This window comes from Benincasa hispida, chromosome 12 (assembly GCF_027475165.1).
Source record: "Benincasa hispida cultivar pf3 chromosome 12, pf3_genome.v1.1, whole genome shotgun sequence".
NCBI lineage: Eukaryota > Viridiplantae > Streptophyta > Magnoliopsida > Cucurbitales > Cucurbitaceae > Benincasa > Benincasa hispida.
In genome coordinates this window covers 69,893,513-69,913,160 of record NC_143489.1, presented here as the reverse complement: position 1 = coordinate 69,913,160, position 19,648 = coordinate 69,893,513, and the positions used below count along the sequence as shown (strand labels likewise).

Sequence of the window (19,648 nt, the reverse complement as noted above, 5' to 3'; positions counted from 1 at the left end):
ATTAAAAAATTGAATATACACTAAAATGAATATATAACAACAAAATTATTTATTTTTCAATCCTTAACTATCTGGAACCTGTCTTAGTAACGAATGATACTTCCTTCAATTATGTCCTAACTGGTTACAAAATCCACATAATTGTGGAGTGGCTGGTTCTGTCCAATCCATCTCTTTGTGATAACGTGAACTTTTCGGTCTATCAGGTTTTCTTAACAACGATGGATCAAGATGTAAGACGGGTATATTAGGGTGCGTGATAATCTTCATGCGGTATAGGTTGAAATTGAGGAGAGTAACATTCAGCATACGTTGACAATTTGTAGTAGTCCTCAATAAAATATTCGTAGTTCATGTTAAAATGTGAGTAAACAGCCATAAAATGCGAGCATGGAATGTCGAATGCTTGCCACTTGTTACATGAACAGTACTGCCCGGACCTGTTTAGCCTCAATATTTGAATGTTTCCTCCTTTGGTATTGAGACTATGACGTCCGGTCTTCACATGAAACACACCTTCATACCGATCGTATGATTGTACTTCATGTTTACTAGATCGTGCAACCCATTTATTTATTTTGTCGTGTGCATACCTGGATTTTTACTCCACTTAGTATTATAAAATATGTTTGAAATAAATTATTAATAATATATATATATATATATAAAAATAATATCTAAATTTTGATTTAATGTCGGACTGCAGTTGTGCCACACTATAGATGGTTTTTCTCTTACGGTGTCACAGAACTCCAGTGCAATCATTGATGAATCCAATTGCACGTGACTTTGACTTAGTTCTGAATAAAAACATGTATGCTGCTCATAGTGATATCGAACAAGCCATGCGATTTTTTCTTTATTGCATGAAGTCTCCATTTGCAACCTTCCTCCTACTTCTTACACCGAATTGTCCAAATCATTGGTATAGATTCAACAACCTCGTATGGTGCGTGACACTTTATAGCAAAACATTAACCACGTGTTGTAGCATTTCCTTGTCTTGACAAATCATTCCTTTATACAATTGCATATTGTCAACGTCCACAGGAGCTACAATTGGGTCATGTTCCCGAATGCTATCCAATACATTTATATCTAAATCATTGAATGTATCTGAAAGTATCTCATGTTCACGATCATTGAAATCCAACTCTTAAAATTCGTCATCCGTTTCTTTTCTGAAGTCTCTGTACAGGTTGTTAGCCGCCATATCTTCATTATCACATGGCGATGCAACTGACTCCAGATCAGGATCGATACAATGAGTTAGATCTTCAAACTGGTTAAATGATGTATCAGGATCCACCCCTATCATATTTACATTTACATACAAATGCACTACATTTGGCACTAGTCTTGCCATTAAGAACATCAAGTTCATAGCTTGTGCATTCGAAATAGGGAATGACATATATCTTATTGATCCTAATGGTTCTAGATTGGGATGTTTATATATTATTTCTATCTGATTTGCTCCCATATCTACACTAAGTAACATCCCAATCATTTGAATGAATTGTTTAAATACAATTCCACTGTTCACATTTATGGTAAAACTCCCCCTTGGTGGTTGGTCATATACCATCAATCATATTACCATTTGTAAACAACAAAAATCCCAAGCATTTTACTGCCATTTTCTAAATAAAAAAAAAAAAGACAAACATCAATTTTTTGTATTATACTTTTTATAAGAAGTATATTAGAAAATATTAAATTTTTTAGTTTATAAACATAAACTTTTTAAGTTTTATGAACATCAACTTTTTAAACATAACAATAAATTGAACTTTTTATAACTATTTTTAAACATAGCAATAAATTAAACTTTTTATAATTATTTTTAAAAATAACAACAAATTAAACTTTTCAAATTAAAATGAGGTAAACTTTTTAAAACTATTTTTTCAAATTTAATACAAAATAAAAAATTAAATTAAATTAAGCTTTTTCAAACTATTTTAAACTATATTTTCAAAGTTAATACTAGAAAATATCAACTTATCACAATAAACATAACAACAATAATTTTCATATGAATAAACTAAAATTTTCAAACTATATTAAACTTTTGAAACTATACTAAACTTGTTAACTATCACAATAATTTTGTATTAAACTATAAATATCAACTTCTTAAACATAACAATAAACTAAACATTTTAACACTATAAACATCAAAGTTAATACTAAAGAAATCAAATATCATATGAATAAACTAAAATTTTCAAACTATATTAAACTTTTGAAACTATACTAAACTTGTTAACTATCATAATAATTTTGTATTAAACTATAAATATCAACTTCTTAAACATAACAATAAACTAAACATTTTAACACTATAAACATCAAAGTTAATACTAAATAAATCAAATATCATAAGAATAAACTAAACTTTTCAAATATCATAAGTTCAACTCACAGATTCGACGGTAGTTCTCTTTTTTCCTTCAAAGTGACAACGTTCGCCCTTTTTTCCTGTTATTTGTTATCTGACAACAATTACAAAAAATTAAAAAAAAAACTAGAATCTATAAAAAAATAATAATATAAGAACAAAAATAAAATTTATAATTATTCTTAAAAAATAAAAATTTAGTAGAGTAACGAACCAGTATAGTTGTGTGAGAATAATTTGTATTAAACGAAATACAAGAAGAGAAATGGAAATGGAAATGGGAGGAGAGGAAGATGATTTCGAAGGCTTATTTTCGAAGGCAGTGAGGGGGCAGTGAGCTATGAAGGGGCAGTGAGCAAATCAAGGGGAGAGGAGTGAGCAAAATCAAGGGCAGTGAGTCTTCAAAAATTATCGAGGGAGTGATTGAGGAAAAATGAAGAGGATGGTGGTTTAAAAGGATGTAGGTCGAGTGTTGAACACTCGACCCACGGGTTTAAGGTGGTTGAAAAGGCATTAAGGCTATGGCAGAGGGGCATGAATGCGTCAATGAATGCATGGAATCGGATAACGTCAATGCATGCAGGGAATCGTGCAGAGCAAGGGGCAGCTTGGTGATATATATGCACTTTTTCAGACTTATGGAAAGTAAATAAAGTGAAGACGATTTCCATGTGGCAGACCACGTCAGCTGACTGGTTGGTCGTTTAATCCATGTGGCAGACTCAATCTCGCTCTCTCCTACAGTTTCGCTTTCAATCTCGCTCTCTCCTACAATCTCGCTTTCAATCTCGCTCTCTCCTACAATCTAGCTTTCCATCTCGCTCTCTCCTACAATCTCGCTTTCAATCTCGTTCTCTCTTACAATCTGCTTCACCCACTTATCTTCCTTGTCAAGGGTTGAAGTTTCGACTTATGTATGCTAGAACTTCAACCTTCGACAACCTAATATACAAAATTAGCGAGATTCCCTTCGAGATTCCCTTCAAGGGCGAGATCCTCATCACAAAATTAGCGAGATTTCCCTTTCCTTGTTGAGGGTTGAAGTTTCGACTTATGTATGTCGAAACTTCAACCCTCGACAACCCTAATTTACATATTGTTTCTATGTTTTTCTCTGTTTGTCGAGTTCTCAACATTCGACCTCTACATTAGTTGAATCCTCAACCCTCGACTTCTAACCTCGAAATCCCAAAACAACAATATTTCTCTAATAAGTTTCAAAACAACAATATTTCTCTAATATGTTTTGAAAACAACAATATTAATATTAAAGGTCCCATTATACCGTTCCCATTAAGTATGTGTACCTTTGTCATTTTTATTTTTGGATTTTTGTTTCAACAAATTAGCGGAAAAGGCGTCATAGTGGAGGAGAGAGTAAAAAAGTAACAAATATAAATTATATTCACATCTCTTTATAATTAAAAACAATTTTATTTATATCCCCTTTAGAGTTTTTTTTTTTATATTTTTAATTTCTCTTTTCCAATTTTATATTTTCAAACAAATATAATAATTGAAAAAAAAAAATGTATCAATATTGTGAATAAGAAAATAAATTTTAACTTCAAGTAACAACTAAATATTTTTTAAATAAATAATAATCACATCTTTTCATTTACCATGGAATCTTCTCGATGTATCCCTTCACATAAAGACTAAAATTCAAATAGACACATTCCTTATACATAGGACACAACCTTTCAAATAATAACTAAATATTTTTTTTTTCAGAATAAATATAAGCTTTTGTTTTTTTAGCCTCATCTCCATTTTAAGAATGTCATGATAGAAAGAATTGTAGAATGATGATTTGAGTTTTCATTATTCTTAAAAGAAAATATTAGATCATGCCAAAGTGAAGCCTAGCTAATCCATAAACTTATTTTCTTCGATGAAAAGGTAAGATTATTATATTTATATTTAAATTTTGATTTATTATTATCCATTAACCATTATATTTGAGGAAAAAAAATTAGATGTGCATCGAATCTTGAAGTTTAATTTTAATACAATATTGATTATTAGATTTATTACCGACAATATTTAGGTTATTCTCAAATCTAAACTCCAATTACATAGAAAATATAGTTTCATTTTCTTTATTTTTAAAAAGATTTCTTTTTAAAAAACGAGTGAAATAAATTATAAGAAGCAAAACAAAACAAGAATGGGGTCGGTAGATAAGAATGACAGTGGGTTTAAATGAGGAAAAAGGAAGAAGAACGGATGTGAAAGTAAATGATAAGGTTCAGGAGGAAGTGTTATTAACAATGACGATTATTTTGGATTAAAAAATGTAGCAGCTGAATTCAATCAAAGAGCGGCAGCACTTTTTAATTTTCAATTTGTAGGAAATTATATAAAGTGTATTCCTTTTCAATTATATTACATATTTATGTTACTTTAAATTTAAATGTTGAGCATGTAGTTTTTGTTAGTACTTAAATTTTTACATTATTATTTTATTAGTTTCGATAAGAATTTTGATTAGATTTTTATAGTTTCAACTTTATCAGAATCTTAGATATCGTATTTGTTTGTTTGAACCAAAATTTTTGCCAGTTTTTCATGTGCTTGAATTTAACATGTATAGTCACTATGTTAGGAGAACTACCCATGAAAACTATAACAAAGCAACAAGATCAAATTTGATAGATCAAAAGATCTAAAACAAAGATGTAAGTATCATATATATCTCTAACCTTGAATTACACAGACATGCTAGCAAAATCAATATTCATCAAATATATTATTTTTGAGATAGTTAATGATTTATATTGTTATTACATTACTTTTTACTTTCATATAAAAAATTTACAGTTTCTACTCCCATAAAAAATATATTGATTCATCATAATTTATCTTCTATTGATTCATCATAAAATATATTGATTCATCATAATTTATCTTCTAAATGTTCCAAATATAATATATATATATATATAGTTTTGACTATTAATTATTTTATTATTTTTAATTTTTATATCAAATATTCATTATTTAAACTTGATAAAATTTATATTTGTTTGTTATTGAAATTTCACCAATAAAATTCATGTTCTAAAGATCTTTAGCCACATATGTTGCAAGTGTTTTATACCTATGTATATGTACAACCTTTTAAAGACGATTATATCATTTTATTTTTACCAACTTCCTTAATATATATATATATACATCTTTCCATTTTTATCAAATATTTCTATTATCTTTCATCTAAAATTTACATTAAAAAAACACATGCACACAAATTTATTTGAAAAAATTCCGCTTCAACGAAAATAAAAACAGATAGATACTTATTGAATATAAATTCCATACTATGCAAATCCCTACCCTTTGAAAAAAGAATTATATCCTTACTCCGTTAATTCTCTATTAGTCGACTTGAAAGAATTGGTGATTTTTTTTTTTTAACGAAGTTTGCGTGAACCGCTCAATTCCTTTTTATGTAATTCATATGACCTATTTTTCATTTATACAAGATGACCCTTGAGAATTAGGGCACAAGTAAATAATAGATAATACACGTGGCACATAATAATAGGCAAACCCAATATTCTACTAAACAGAATTGTATTAACAAAAGGACTTTCTACAATTCTTGTGTTATGCTTCTTTTACATAACTCACTGTAGTGAATTCGACACGTAGGCTTTGCTAACATTTACCCGTTTGTAACCATTTTGTTTTTTATTTGTAAAAATTAAACTTATTTTATCCCCGTTGAAAAGAACTTACTAGGCAATGAAGAGATTTTATCAAATTTATATAAAAGTAAATAAAATCTCTATACAGATTTCCTTATTTAGATCATATTCTCGAAACCTTATTTCAAAGTTCTGTGAATACCTAAGTCAGAGCTGTAGCACCTCCACTAAAAGTGTAGATTATGAAATTCGCTTTTAGAAGGCGTTTAAATAATAGAAAGCATTGAAACAAGCGAGGACAAAATGCCAAGCATCGTTGGAAGTGATTATTAAAATTACGTATTGTTTTGAAAATTACTCCAAAATATGTGTACTAAATAATTCAAAATCAATTTTGAAAACAATATAAAGAAAGTCATTTAAAAGTGTGAACTCAAACATTAACTTGAATAATAAAAAGAGATTTTTGTAAAATTGATTCTAATAATTTCTGCTTTTACCCAAAAAATTCGTCCTTGTTTATAGGATGTTAGTCTACAATTGTGTAATGAGCCGAAGGTTGTGTTCCACAAATTCGTACTCCTAGGGTGAGGATAAGCTCAATAATCTATTCGGCCACATAAAAGCATTTATTCATTCAAAAGAAAAATACTAAAGGTAAACTCAACAGGGTGAAAAATAACATATTTCTACCGAACTTCAAGGACCTAGACATTTAAGACGAGGTCGAGAATGTGAGAGAGAGAGGAAGAAAAATATGGGAAAGAACAATCTTTGTAAGTTTTTTAAACAAGCAGAACAATAAGGAGGTTTTCCAGAGATTTTTTTTTTCACTTCACCTGATGCTTAGTATTCAAAATTAACAATCAAAAAGCAACAGATGTACAATTTCAACTAAAAATCAACCAAAGTCCAGGACGTCCTCGTAATACACTGACTTAGAATGATCCACTCATTATATAAATCGGACCATCTTATATAAAAATAACTCAAATTTTACCCCCCCTTCTCCGCCCAAAAGCGCACACAAACTTATAACAGGGGTTTCACTAACCTCGTTTGGATGGCAAAATGTACAACCTTCTTTTCATCAGCTCCTGGTTTTACGATTTCATGAAAAAGCGGCACACAGACTACAGAGGCTACAGCAGGCAGCACCTACTCGTGCTCAAGCCCCGCTTATGCCACGAGCCTTTCATGCTATCTCGAATAGCACCAGCTCACCACTCTTGCCCATGGTTAAGGCAAGATCAAGCCAAGTACCTAAACAAGTGAGGGTTGTCTTTGTCTCTCTCTAAATAGTCCCGGGTGATCAGATCTTCGATTCTCTTCTTTATCGCCTTGAAATCAGGCTGCACAATGATTGTGTTTCGGTAACTATGAGAAGCTGAGAGAAAAGAACCATCGCATGAAGTTACAATAGATGTGCTGCGCTACTAACCTTGAACATACGACCCAATTGCTCAACACACTCCATCACTAACTGCTGGTGACCCAGAACTTTCCGACTCTTCATGATACGCACGATTGAGGCATCGATAGCATACCTTCGATCTTTATCAACATCTTCAATGACTTTCTTTTTCTCATCCACAGGTGGAAGAGGGATCTACACGACAAACGACACCACATACATTGTAAAAAAAAAAAAAAAAAAAAAAAAAGAAAGAAAGAAAAAAAGGAGCAATGCAAATTGTTGGAGAGGACCATGACAATATGACGTGTCAAACCATATACCTTTATTCTCCTCATTTTGTCGGTGAATTTTGCATTGAACTCAAAATGATCATTTGGAGAGATGGTTTTCGTATTTGGCTCCTTGTTAAGAATTTTATACTTGGCACATGACAATGAGTGGAGAAGTCTAACAACATCATCGTCACTCAAATTTAATTGTGTCATGATTTCGGAGTAACTTAGTCTATCTGAGGAATTGAATAGCAGCAGGGCAGAAGCCTAAATTTAATAAACAGAATCAGTACCACAAAAAGAAAACCTATTGTATCAACAACAATACTTTATAGGGAGAGGTCAAAACAACTTTAAAAGCATATTACCTGATAAGTTGTTACAATCAGCTCCATCGTTTTCGGTTCAAATTTTCCACTGATGTTACAGGTACCCAACGAGTAGATCCATGTAAGTTTTCTATGCTTGGTTTTTGTTTGATAAAACTCTCTGAAAACTTCAACACACTTTACCTGAATCAGAAAGAACATGTGATATGATAATTATATCAATGTCCTACAAGTTTGAAGGCACAGCCAAAATTATGGCATCATAAGGAACAAAAACCATTGTCTACCATCTCTGCCGGCAGGTTGAGGTCAAAAGACTTGTAGCTTGGCCAAAAACCAGTAGTCAAAACAGTAACGGTCAAGTCAATTCCAGGACTAGCTTGTGGATTATTGCTCAGATACTCCTCGAAACTAGTTTGGTTCTCCCTTGCCAAAGTCAAATCAGTGACCTAAACATATGATTAACATCATTAGCAGCTCATTCTTCCTTCCATTTTTTTTTTGGTTAAGAGATGCAAATAATTATTTAAATGGATAATAGATTATTGTTTTTGAAGAAAGCTTATTGCATAAACTGAGATAAATTAAAAGTTTTCTCCCATAAAAAAAAGAAAATCATAGTAAATTTACGCTTACCATTCCCTCCATCTTAGAAGTGAACTGGCCACCACATTGTTGCTTCAACTTGGTCAATATACTTCTCTCGTGGTCATCGTTGGCACTCTTGTCAAAGAGAAGCCTTCGAGCAAGTTTTTTTCTGCAACCAGTGGTATAAAATAAGTTGTTTCAAGATAATACTTAAATAAAATTAAAAAACAAACAAACGACACTGGAACACTCTTATCAAGGTCATTAAAAAAAACATGCATTCTATAAGAGCAGCAACGTCTAAAAATTATCGATACTCACCTATAGAATTCAGCAAACAGATCTTTGTCACAGATATATGCCAGCAACTTCACGACCTGTGTTAAAATCATATGAATTACGAAGTTCAATACTAAATGAAGCTCAATACTAAATGAACTTCAAAAGAATAATAAATAGAAAAATTACCTTCTCAAGTGTCTCCTCAATTGCTTCATCACTCAACTTCTCGCTCCCACCTTTCTTAAGGATGTTATCACAAAAGGTAGCAAGTAATTCTGCACTAGAACTTCCAGCAACACCCTTATTGCAAAAGACTTCAAAAGCTTCCTTGAGAGCCTACACAAAAACACACTTCAAATATGCATAGAAGTATGGTGATATTATGAATTTCACCGAGTGTTGCTGAAGGTGAAGTCACATACCTTGTGAAAAAGTGTGTGGTTTTGGAAACAATCATTCACATAAGCCAAGTACTTGTCGTGAAGCTCAATCACCTTTCTTACGAAAACCTGAATTCGAACATCTCTCTCAGCTATCATTCACAACAAGACTAAGAAAAAGTATAATCTAGAAGTTTGAAAGCCAAAAGACACACCTGTTCCTGCAGACCAACTATGTCCTTTTTCTCGGCCTAACAGAGTAAGGACAGAGACAAAACAAAGAGTCATCAGTGAAAAGCCTTGTCTAAAAACATTATGATGTGTAAAAATAAAATAACAAGAATAAGAATAAGAATAACTCCCTTTCTGCATATTGTTATAAAAAAATGTACAAACAACTGCATCTTTAATGTACGGCTTTAAAACCAAGTTACAAGCTCTAGCATAAAAGTAATGTCTTTTATTGGACTGAGTTTATAACTGAATGGTTGCATATTATCCAATAAACGAGTAAAGAAATAAAAGAAATTGGTCCGTCAACAAAAAATTGAAACTAATTAAGATAGAAACCTTCTTGTTACTTGCAGCATCTTCTGCCTGTTTGACCAATGCTGTTCCTTCAGCAGTGACATGCTGCATAAATAATACAGGAAAAAGATCTCTTTAAATAGAAAGTAATTTGAAAATTGAACATGGGATTATTCTAACACATAATACCCTATCAAGCGAAAAACAAAAAGTATAGAGAAAAGTATAAACGCAGACTATGAACCTGCTTAAATATGTTGGAAACTGGGTCCAATCCCTTGGGTATTTTGGAGAAGAGACGAAACATCCTTGACAAATCTTCCACCTAAAAAAAATACACCATCACCACAAGCCCAAAAAAGTCAAGAAAGGGGAAAAGGAAGACAAAAAGAAAACAAATGACATCGAGGAAGAACTACGATTAAATAAATTATTTCAAATATGGAGAAAAAATTACAAAACATAGTTCATAGTTAGTACCTTGTCATCTCTAAGCAATGCATGGCATCCTGAATGCTCTTTTTCCAGCAGTTGAGTAGCATACACAGATAACAGTTCATGTTGAACTTTCTACAAGAATGAAAACTAGAATAAACGAGGGGGGGAGAGAGAGAGAGAGAGAGATCTATAGAAATATATATAGAAGGTGGAAGGATATCAAAAAAGTTAACCACAAACCTCCAATAACTTTGGCTCGCTACTAGAGTGCAAATAGTGAGAAACTCTATCCTTTTCTCGTTTCAAGCACTCCTCTGCCTAGAAAATCAATCATATCAGTAAGAACCCATTTCTATGCATTAGAAAATTGTAGTTTGACTGATTTTTTTTATAGAACAAAACACAAAAAAAAAATACTTTTAGCATATAATCGGGACAAGAATCTTCTAGGATCCAATTGGAAGCCTTCCTAGAGTAATAAGCAGCAGTATCTTTAAGCATGGCAGCTTCAAAGTCATTTTCATAGTAATCCATTTGCCCCATCCCAATTTCCACAAATATATCTAATACATTCTTCAGTAGAGCTCTGTCAATCTGTTCTCCTTCACGTTCTTGATCGATCTGATTTCGAAGACCATAATTATTAAGCATGTTTAAAGCCCAAAACATTCTTAAGTTGAAAGAAAGTGAGAGGGAGAACGAAGGAAAACATACCAATGAAATTACGGCATCCCTCACTTTACTGTTTAGCTCTTTGTACACCTGAGATGAGTAAGGATTAAGATTTAGACTAAAATTTCAAATGAATGTATTAGTAAATTGAAGTGGAACAAGAGGTTCCAGCTTGGACTTTAAAATGAAGCCACAAATTCAAAGTTGTAACATACCAATTCACGGAAGCATGTGAGGCCAACTTCGTTGAGAGGTGGAAGTGATCTTCGTGCGATGAAGTATCGATCAAGATAGTGGAAGAAGCGAGAAAGCCACCTCACCATGACTTTATGGTTTGTCCACCTTTTGACCAGTTCTCTCAACATGAACTCGTCATGCTTCTCCCTCAAGGATGGTAAGACCTAAGTTCACCACAATTAACAAAAACAGCACGTTATGGTTTAAATTATTAAATTTGAGTGTCATCATCAGTTAATTCCCTGAATGGAAAAATCCAGCAATACAAATGATACATTAAAGTAAGAAAAAAGTATTTAGAAATGTGAATATGTGCCCACGGTCCCACACATGTGGTTTTCAAAAAGGAGGCATGCATGTAAGCATTTCAAAATTGCACCATGTGACAAGGTTTTAACAAGGGTAAAGGAAAACTGATAAAAAAATGCAGTATGGATATGCATTGATCGCCTGATGAATAAGTAAGTTTAACTCAGAAGTCTTCATAAACCAAAATTATTGTAAAATAATCACATGGTCACAACTTCGAATACCAAGAAAATATGATGGTTGAATTTATGCAGTGCAATGTGCAAACTGTTTGTGTGTGATTTCGATTTTAACCATAACAATTTCCTATCGAGCAGAATTTAGTAGGCTCCCTCGTCTTTGAAGTGATCTCTACTCCTTTTCGGTACTTACCACTTATTTTAATTCAAATGATGCAATAATCTTGAATTGTTGATAAGTGATATGTATAAGATCGAAAAGGATGTTTCAGATGAACTTGTTTCTCACCATAGAAGTGATGTACTCTTCAAAAGATTCGCGGTATTTATCATACAGCTGTTGGGAGTAATCATGCGGTGGCTTTTGGGTGCACATGTTATATATGGTACTGCAAATCAAATTCAGAAGAAAACAAACCGAACATCATAAGATTACTGGCCAATAATATGCATAAAATTGAACAAAAAAAACTTCGAACATAAGAAATAGTACGTGTAAAGCATCATGTAGTCCTCAGAGCTGAACTGAGGTTCAGGCAAGCCCTCTAGAATGTTCTTCAACTTTGTGATTCCCTTCTGCATAAACTCCCATCCTTGCTCCAAGTCAATAGTCTTCCGCTCCCCCATTGTCATGGCGACACAAATCTCTCAATCGAAGACCTAATCTAATACTCAAAGAGACCTGCAGATCATAAAACCAGACTTCGATGTTGGCATTTGTGCTATAGATAAAGCACAGTTCTACAGAAAGAAAACCCTAAATCGATAATTCACCCCCTCCATCCATGTATGAAAGAATAATCAAAAGTAATGCAACGTCTCCATTAAAATATAAGCTTGAAAAAAGAAGCTCCAGAAATCATAGAGAAGGCGAGAATAAACAAGCTCCTATAAAATCCAAGGTATCATCGTCATTCGTTCTTTATCATACACCTTCGTCAACGAAAAATCAAAACACGTAAAATAAACAACAAGAACCAAAATTCAAGGGGGGAAATAAACAACGAAAAAATAAAACAATCCTAATGATCTAAACGTAGATCCAGAATCACACATAAAACACCATAAAAAGCCATCATCGGAGCAAGAAAAAGAGAACGACCTGAAACGGTCGTCGACGAAACCCTAATTTCCTAATCGAGAATGAAACCCCCTAGAGATGATGATGGCGGAGGAAGAGAGAAGGCGACAGAGCTCCGCCGGAAAAATCTCAACGGCGAAAAGTATGAGAAATGCGATAGCGGTCGGGAGAGGGTGAAAAAGACTCGATGCCCCGTTGGATGGGTAGTGAATGAATGACCTCTTCCGTGTTTAAGGATTTCTTTTTCTCTTTTTCTTTTTTTCTTTCTTTTTTTTTTTTTTTTTTTTTTTTTACCAATTTTAATTCTTCGGATTTTCGCGTGGATTTTTAAATTGCTTTCCTTGCAAGAAAGGGCTTCAACTCCGTGTTTTTAGTCTTTGACCCCTTTAGTCTTCAAAAATTCTTCTTGTTGCCGTTTTATGAGCTATAGACGTAACTCTAATGGTAGACCATCACCATCTATCTACTATGCAGTCATTTTCCATTTAATTTTGAAGGTATCGGAGCAAAGAATCTCCGTAGAAACTTTGCGGGTTTCTTCAATAAAATATTTTCCGTTTAACTTCTTTAAAAAGATCGACTAAATTATGTTTCTAAGAAAGTTCTCAATTTTCCAAAAAAAAAATCAGTTTTTCAATTAAATAGTTTATTCATTATTGTGTATAATCTTTAAATAATAATGAGAGAGAAACGTAAAATGCATTTCTTATTCCTCACGAAGAAATTCTTTTAGGATGATTCTCAATGAAATTTCAATCCAAGAAAAAAACAAAGTTCTTGTATGATAACTTTTAGTAGTGCTAGAATGTAATTATGATCAAGTTTTGGGAATGCATTGTAAGAGTACAAAACTATAATTATTTTATTTTGGAAAATAAACTTTCCAGTTTATTCTAAATTCTTGCCTTAAAAAAATAGTTATATTCTAAATATGGTTTTGAAGATTCGAAGAATCGGAACTAGTCTAATTTAAGGGAGAAAATGATGTAATAATTTCTAAGATAGGTTCAATCGACGGTTTTTTTAGTTCAAATTGACGAATCATTATTATACTAATTTTAATTATAAAAAAAATCATTATGAATCTAAACTTCATAATTAGTTTTCTGTATTCAGATTTACAGATTTTATGGCTTCTAAAATGGTGTTGATTTTTCTATTTGAAAGAAAAAAGAGAGAGAAATGGTGTTGATTTTAAATAAAGGTCAAAATATTTAATGTTTGTACTTAATTAGTAAGTTAATGACATTCACAACTTTAAATGTAAATGTTAGGCTTTTTTTATGATCTTTTTTCACTTGTGAGCTGACTACACTAATAGAATATTGCCAAACTATGTTTAGATAATTTTATTGTTAAAAAATATATTTTCTCACGTAGTTTGTTAGTCAAACCAACGAAATTCTCCTCTCAAATTAGTAGAGAGATCTTTTTCTAGTTAGATTTTTATCAATGCAATGAAATAACAAGTCGTACCTATTTCCGAGCTACTAAGGGGGTGTTTGGGTCACCAATATAGGTTGAGTTGGTATAATATACCAACTCATTGTTTGGCCACTTTAAATGTTTGTGGAGTTGAGTTGGTACTCTAACTCTCCCGGCTTTTAATGGCTCTACCGATCAGCCATTGTCACACTCCGAGAAGCAAGAACTAACTTTGGACTCCGACAACCACCTCCGATGATAACTCTGACGACCAACTCCGGGCTTCGACAACTACCTCCGATTACAATTTCGGCAACGAAATTTAGACTCCAACAAACCACCTCTAATGATAGTTCTGGCGACCAACTTCAAGCTCTAACAATCTTCGTGCGACCAACTCTGACAACCAATTTTGACCTCTGACAACCACCTCGGTGACCCAACTTCGACGATCACATTTGCGTTGCCAACTCTGACGACCAATTTGCTCCAACAACAAACTTCGATGACCAATTCCGGCTACAAACTCCAATGAAAATCACTTTCGATGATCACCTTTGAGCGAGCAACTTCGACGACCAACTCAAACTCCGACAACCAACTCTAATTCCACCTTCATGCGACTAATGTTGGGCTCCGACAATCACCTCCGACTACAATCTCCAACGAAAATCATCTTCGATGATCAATTTTGACGACCACTTTTGCTCGACTAACTCCGGGATTCGAAAACCACATTCGATGACAAACCTCGACAACCAACTCCAATACACCTTCATGTAACCAAATTTAGGCTCCGACAACCACCTCCAACTACAAACTCCAGCAAAAATCATCTTCGATAATCAACTTCAACAACCACTTCTAACTACTATAAGACTGGTGACTATTAAAGTATGTTGTAGGGTTGTTGATTATATATTTTTTCAAAAAATGTTGACATTAAGTGCAATATTTATACGTAAAAATTTGTAAAAAAATATTTTTTTTTATTTAATTTAATTCACATATAAAATGAGTGTTAATAATATTTAGACGAAAAGTATGTATGTAGTTAAAAAATACGTAACATATATTAAAAAAAACCATAAAATGAAGGGAAAAAACTTGGAACATTTTCCAGCAAAAATTAGTGAAAAATAAAGATTTGTTCTCTAATGATCCTCCAAATTTAGAAGAAATGAAAGTGAAATTGTTGAAAAAATGTGGCGACATTCCATTGGTTGTTACGATGATGTGAGAGATTTAATTAAAAAAATCATGGTACAATAAAATATATAGAGCAATAATAGGAAGAAGAAGAAAAAGAAGATGATGATAATGAAATTCATGGAAAAAAAATTAGCTATAATAAAAAATTGTGATTTCGCTTTGGTCTCATTTTATATAAACATATTTCTACAAGAAATGTAATTGGTTAATTGTTGCTCATTGCCAAAAAATATTGAAAATTAAAAGAAAAAATTGCAATTCATATTTTATTCAAACAAATATGAGAAGAATTGTTGAATAAAAAATTTTCAAAACAAAAATAGTAATTATAAAAATATATTGTTGAAGAAAAAAGTTTCAAAAAACTGCATCAGATACTTATATATATAAACTCTGCACTCCAAACACAGACATATGAAGTCCACAGATATATGAACTCCACAAACATATGAACTTCAAACATCTTATCTCCACTCTACACCCCAAACAACCCCTAAAGGAGGTGGTGGACCTTCCAATGTCACCTTCAAGGAAGTCACGACCTTGTTTTTTAAGGTAGAAAAAGACCTACTACACCTGAGTTGCATCCTCGACACAATCGCTATATCCACTAGTTACAAAATTATTGACCAAAGACTCGTAAATTGAGATGGACTTCAGCTTGTTAGCAAAGGAATTAAGTATTTAACAATGTCTCTATCTCGTTGATCCTCTTGTGTATGTCTCGTTTGATAATAATTTTGTTTCTGTTTTTTTTTTGCTTATGAAAATTAGACTTTTCCACCCATAAATTTGTATATTTTTATATTCACTTAAAAATATAATTGAAAATGTGGGAGAAAACCAGTATAAATTTAAAAGATATAAAAAACTAAAAACAAGTTCGTTACCAAAAGTGTCATAATGATCTAAAAACATGGATTTGAAAACAACTTATTCAATAAAAATAAGATTGAATTCCATGTTTTCAATCTATTTATGAATATTGCTCACATAAATAGCAATTGTCTCCCTATCTAAACAAATAGTTAAAAATGTGTTTGATACAATATTTATAATCTATATATATATATATAAAAAATTAATATAATTACCATCTAACTTTAGATCTAAAATTCAACTATAATTGATTAGATTACGAACATGTTACATTCAAATACTACTATCAATGTTAGAAAACGTAAAGCACAATATCAAACGAGCTCTAAATCATTTGATAATTTGGAAGAGTTGGAGCAAAATATTCATGTTTATGAAGTCAAGTGTTAATTTAAGAATCTAATTACTAATCAGTCAAACGATTTGCTTATAGTATAAGCAATTCTGTGAAATCTTCACAATACTTCTTACAAAAGAAATTAAATTGTTACAGATTTTAAAGTAGAAGAAATAAACCATTACATACTAAAGTTCAATGAATAAACCATTACATACTGAAGTTCAATGACTAAATTTATTACAAACTTGAAATTTTAGAGGCTAATTCATCACACCCTAAAGTTTAAGGACGTTTATTTCAAGGGTTGGATTTGGGATGGGTTATGCATCTTAAATAGGTTTGACAATAGGGCTGGGGCCGGACAGAGAGGGGGCTCCCCATCCCCATCCTTGCCCTCGAAGGGGTGGGGATTTTCCTTCGGGAAATAGGTCCCCATGGGAACCCATTCCTCATTTTCCCTTTTTTTTCCATTGAGGCCTTTAAAAAAAAATCATAGAATTCTCTTTGATTCAAGTTAGACACTTTAGTTAGACTTAGATTGGGTTAAATGAAAAACTAGGCTAAATGTAAAAAGTTAAAATACCTGATATATATATATATATATTAAAAATCTAATCAGGGTAGGGTTAGGATCGAGGATGGGATGGGGATACCCTCCCCATCCTCGCCCCATCTCCAGTCAAATCGGGGATTCCCCGCTCCGAGGGAAATTTCACCAACCCTAATCCTAAATCCAACCCTCGTTTGGAACAAAGGTCTAGGAAGCTTGGTTTCCTATACTATTTCCTATGGCTAAGCCCAACGGGTCATCTCTCTCTTTTATTATTATTTTTTTTTTAATTTAATCTATAAAGTTTGTCTACAACTTTCGGACAACACTTCTGATGATTGCCTCCGTCCAACTCCGACCGTCTCCTCCGACGACCGTCGCCATCCAATCTTCAGTCGCCACTTCCGGCGAACTTCTGGCCACCAATTTTAGCAATCACCACCAACCAACCTCGATCTTCATCAGCTAACCTTGGAAAACATTAATAAAAGCACTTATTGTATATAACAAACCAAATAACTTGTAAATAAAACTACTTTTTAGAAAGAGTTGCCAAACACGTGTATGTTTTTATTTTAAGAATATCTTGTCAAAAGTATTTTAAACAAATGATTTTTCAAAAAACTCTTTTCTCTAAGTCATTCCAAACACGCCATTTGTTTGATTACAAAAATATATTTTAAAATACACTTTTTATTTCTTCTAATTTTTTTTGGTTCTTTTGGAGTTTTATTTTTAAATTATTATTACTACTATATTATATTTTTTAACTCTCTCTCTTTCCTTGTTGGTTTAAAATTAATATTTACTTCATTTTATGAGATTTTGTTTATTTTCTTCTATTTGTTCATAACTTAAAATTGATCACATACCTATTGCAATCTCAAGTATAAGTCAAATATATCGGTAACACAATGAAAATGTAAATATATATAGTATATATCATAGTTTTTTTTTTTTTTTTTTTTTTTTGTGTATTTACAAATATATTAGAAATTGTAAATATATATCGAATATATTGTTCTAAGACGATATATCATATAAGTTGTATTGTTCATGTACTTATCAAGTATACGCTGGTTAAATATAGAACATTTAAATATATAATGTTATATATACCAAATAAACTTCCCTTGTATGCTTCTTTTGGTATTATTATTATTATTGTTATTATTACTATTATATATTTATAAAAAAATGAATATTAACGAGAGCTAAAAAAATAAATTGAGTTCGATTTTGGTGTAAAATAATAGCACATTAGACTACAATTGTGTAATTAGGTATATTTATTTAGATTATATGTGTAGAAAACCCAAATTTAATTTAATACATTTTCATTTTTTCCGTTGGTCAATTTAATTAGCTCGAAGGCTTAGAATCATTTTTTAAACTTACAAGATTATAATGTTGGAAATAATTTAGCAGCCAAATAAAAATTAAAATTCAAACTCTATGATTTTCTTATTTTTCAAATGTAATTTGATACATACTAAAAAAAATACAATCATTTTTTCGTTGAATTTAAGATTAAATTACTAGTTTATTTAATTTGAAGTTAGCATTTCATGGTAAAAAATCCAAATTTTTTCTAATTAGATAAAGTGACAAAAGTTTATGAAATTTTATTTCAAAATATAATAAAATCAAAATATCAAATTATTAAAACAATAAATTAAATAAAGTTATAATTTTAGTTAAATCTCTATTTTATTTTTAAAAAAATATTCTTCTAATTTTTTTTAGAGTATTTTAAATATAATTATATACAAATAATCAAGATAACAAATTTAAAACAATCTAAAATTTAACCATTGATTCAGTACAAAAAAAAATATTTCACAAACTCAAGAGTTAAAAATTTGCTCTTCATTCTCAGGCTTCATAAGCTTGCACTCCAAACACAGTTTTCAAACTCAAACTACATAAATCTCCTATGTATGCCTTAGGCTTAAGATTCTAAATATGCATACCAAATATCCCTTAAAAACTAAATTTATATTTTTTTTCCCCAAAAGTTAATTTAATTACCAAATTTATCTTTTTATTATGAATATTATAATAATAAATAGATGCTCGTTGCTTAGTGTCCCAAAAATCACGTGTCACCTTTCATGTTGTCCATGTGCCTTGTAATTATTCATGTTTGGTGTCCATGTTGGTGTCCATCCCAATTGCCACTTTGCCTTTATAGTGACATTTGGTGGATCTTAAAACTAACTACATATACATCAGTGAGAATTTCTCTTCAAAATTCCATTTATTTTCATATTATCCAATTTTATAATTTTAGTTATCTTATGTTTTTAGTTATTTTATTTTATATTTCATTTATGTATTTAATATTATTATATTATATTTTCTTTATAACCGTGTTCATGTCGTGCCCCTCAATTTCACAACACGTTATCAGTACGAGCTCCTGTCGTTTTCTCCGCTAAAGGTAGGTCCTAAAGGTACGTTGGTTTTCCCT

At 31.5% G+C, this 19,648-nt stretch overlaps 1 protein-coding gene across 1 annotated transcript; it reads right to left on the bottom strand.

The window, feature by feature from the left end:
* Window positions 1-6,815: 6,815 nt before the first annotated feature.
* On the bottom strand, window positions 6,816-13,072 carry LOC120067302 (cullin-1). The gene is made up of 20 exons (XM_039018844.2): window positions 12,791-13,072; window positions 12,182-12,370; window positions 11,978-12,077; window positions 11,179-11,364; window positions 11,006-11,053; window positions 10,709-10,912; window positions 10,532-10,609; window positions 10,334-10,423; window positions 10,098-10,178; window positions 9,896-9,958; window positions 9,541-9,576; window positions 9,368-9,454; window positions 9,132-9,281; window positions 8,985-9,040; window positions 8,712-8,832; window positions 8,363-8,524; window positions 8,115-8,258; window positions 7,795-8,013; window positions 7,499-7,666; window positions 6,816-7,409 (listed from the first exon to the last, which is right to left on the bottom strand). Exons 2-20 carry the CDS (start codon window positions 12,319-12,321, stop codon window positions 7,308-7,310), a joined length of 2,235 nt encoding a protein of 744 aa, XP_038874772.1. The 5' UTR covers window positions 12,322-12,370; window positions 12,791-13,072; the 3' UTR covers window positions 6,816-7,307.
* Window positions 13,073-19,648: the final 6,576 nt, after the last annotated feature.

Coding starts and splice junctions, on each gene's coding strand:
- LOC120067302 (XM_039018844.2), bottom strand. CDS start 12,321: ATGACAATGGGGGAGCGGAAGACTATTGACTTGGAGCAAGGATGGGAG. Junction 10,610..10,708: donor GTCCCGATTATATGCTAAAA/GTATTTTTTTTT, acceptor TTGATTTTCTAG/GCAGAGGAGTGCTTGAAACG. Junction 9,041..9,131: donor TTGAGGAGACACTTGAGAAG/GTAATTTTTCTA, acceptor ATTTTAACACAG/GTCGTGAAGTTGCTGGCATA.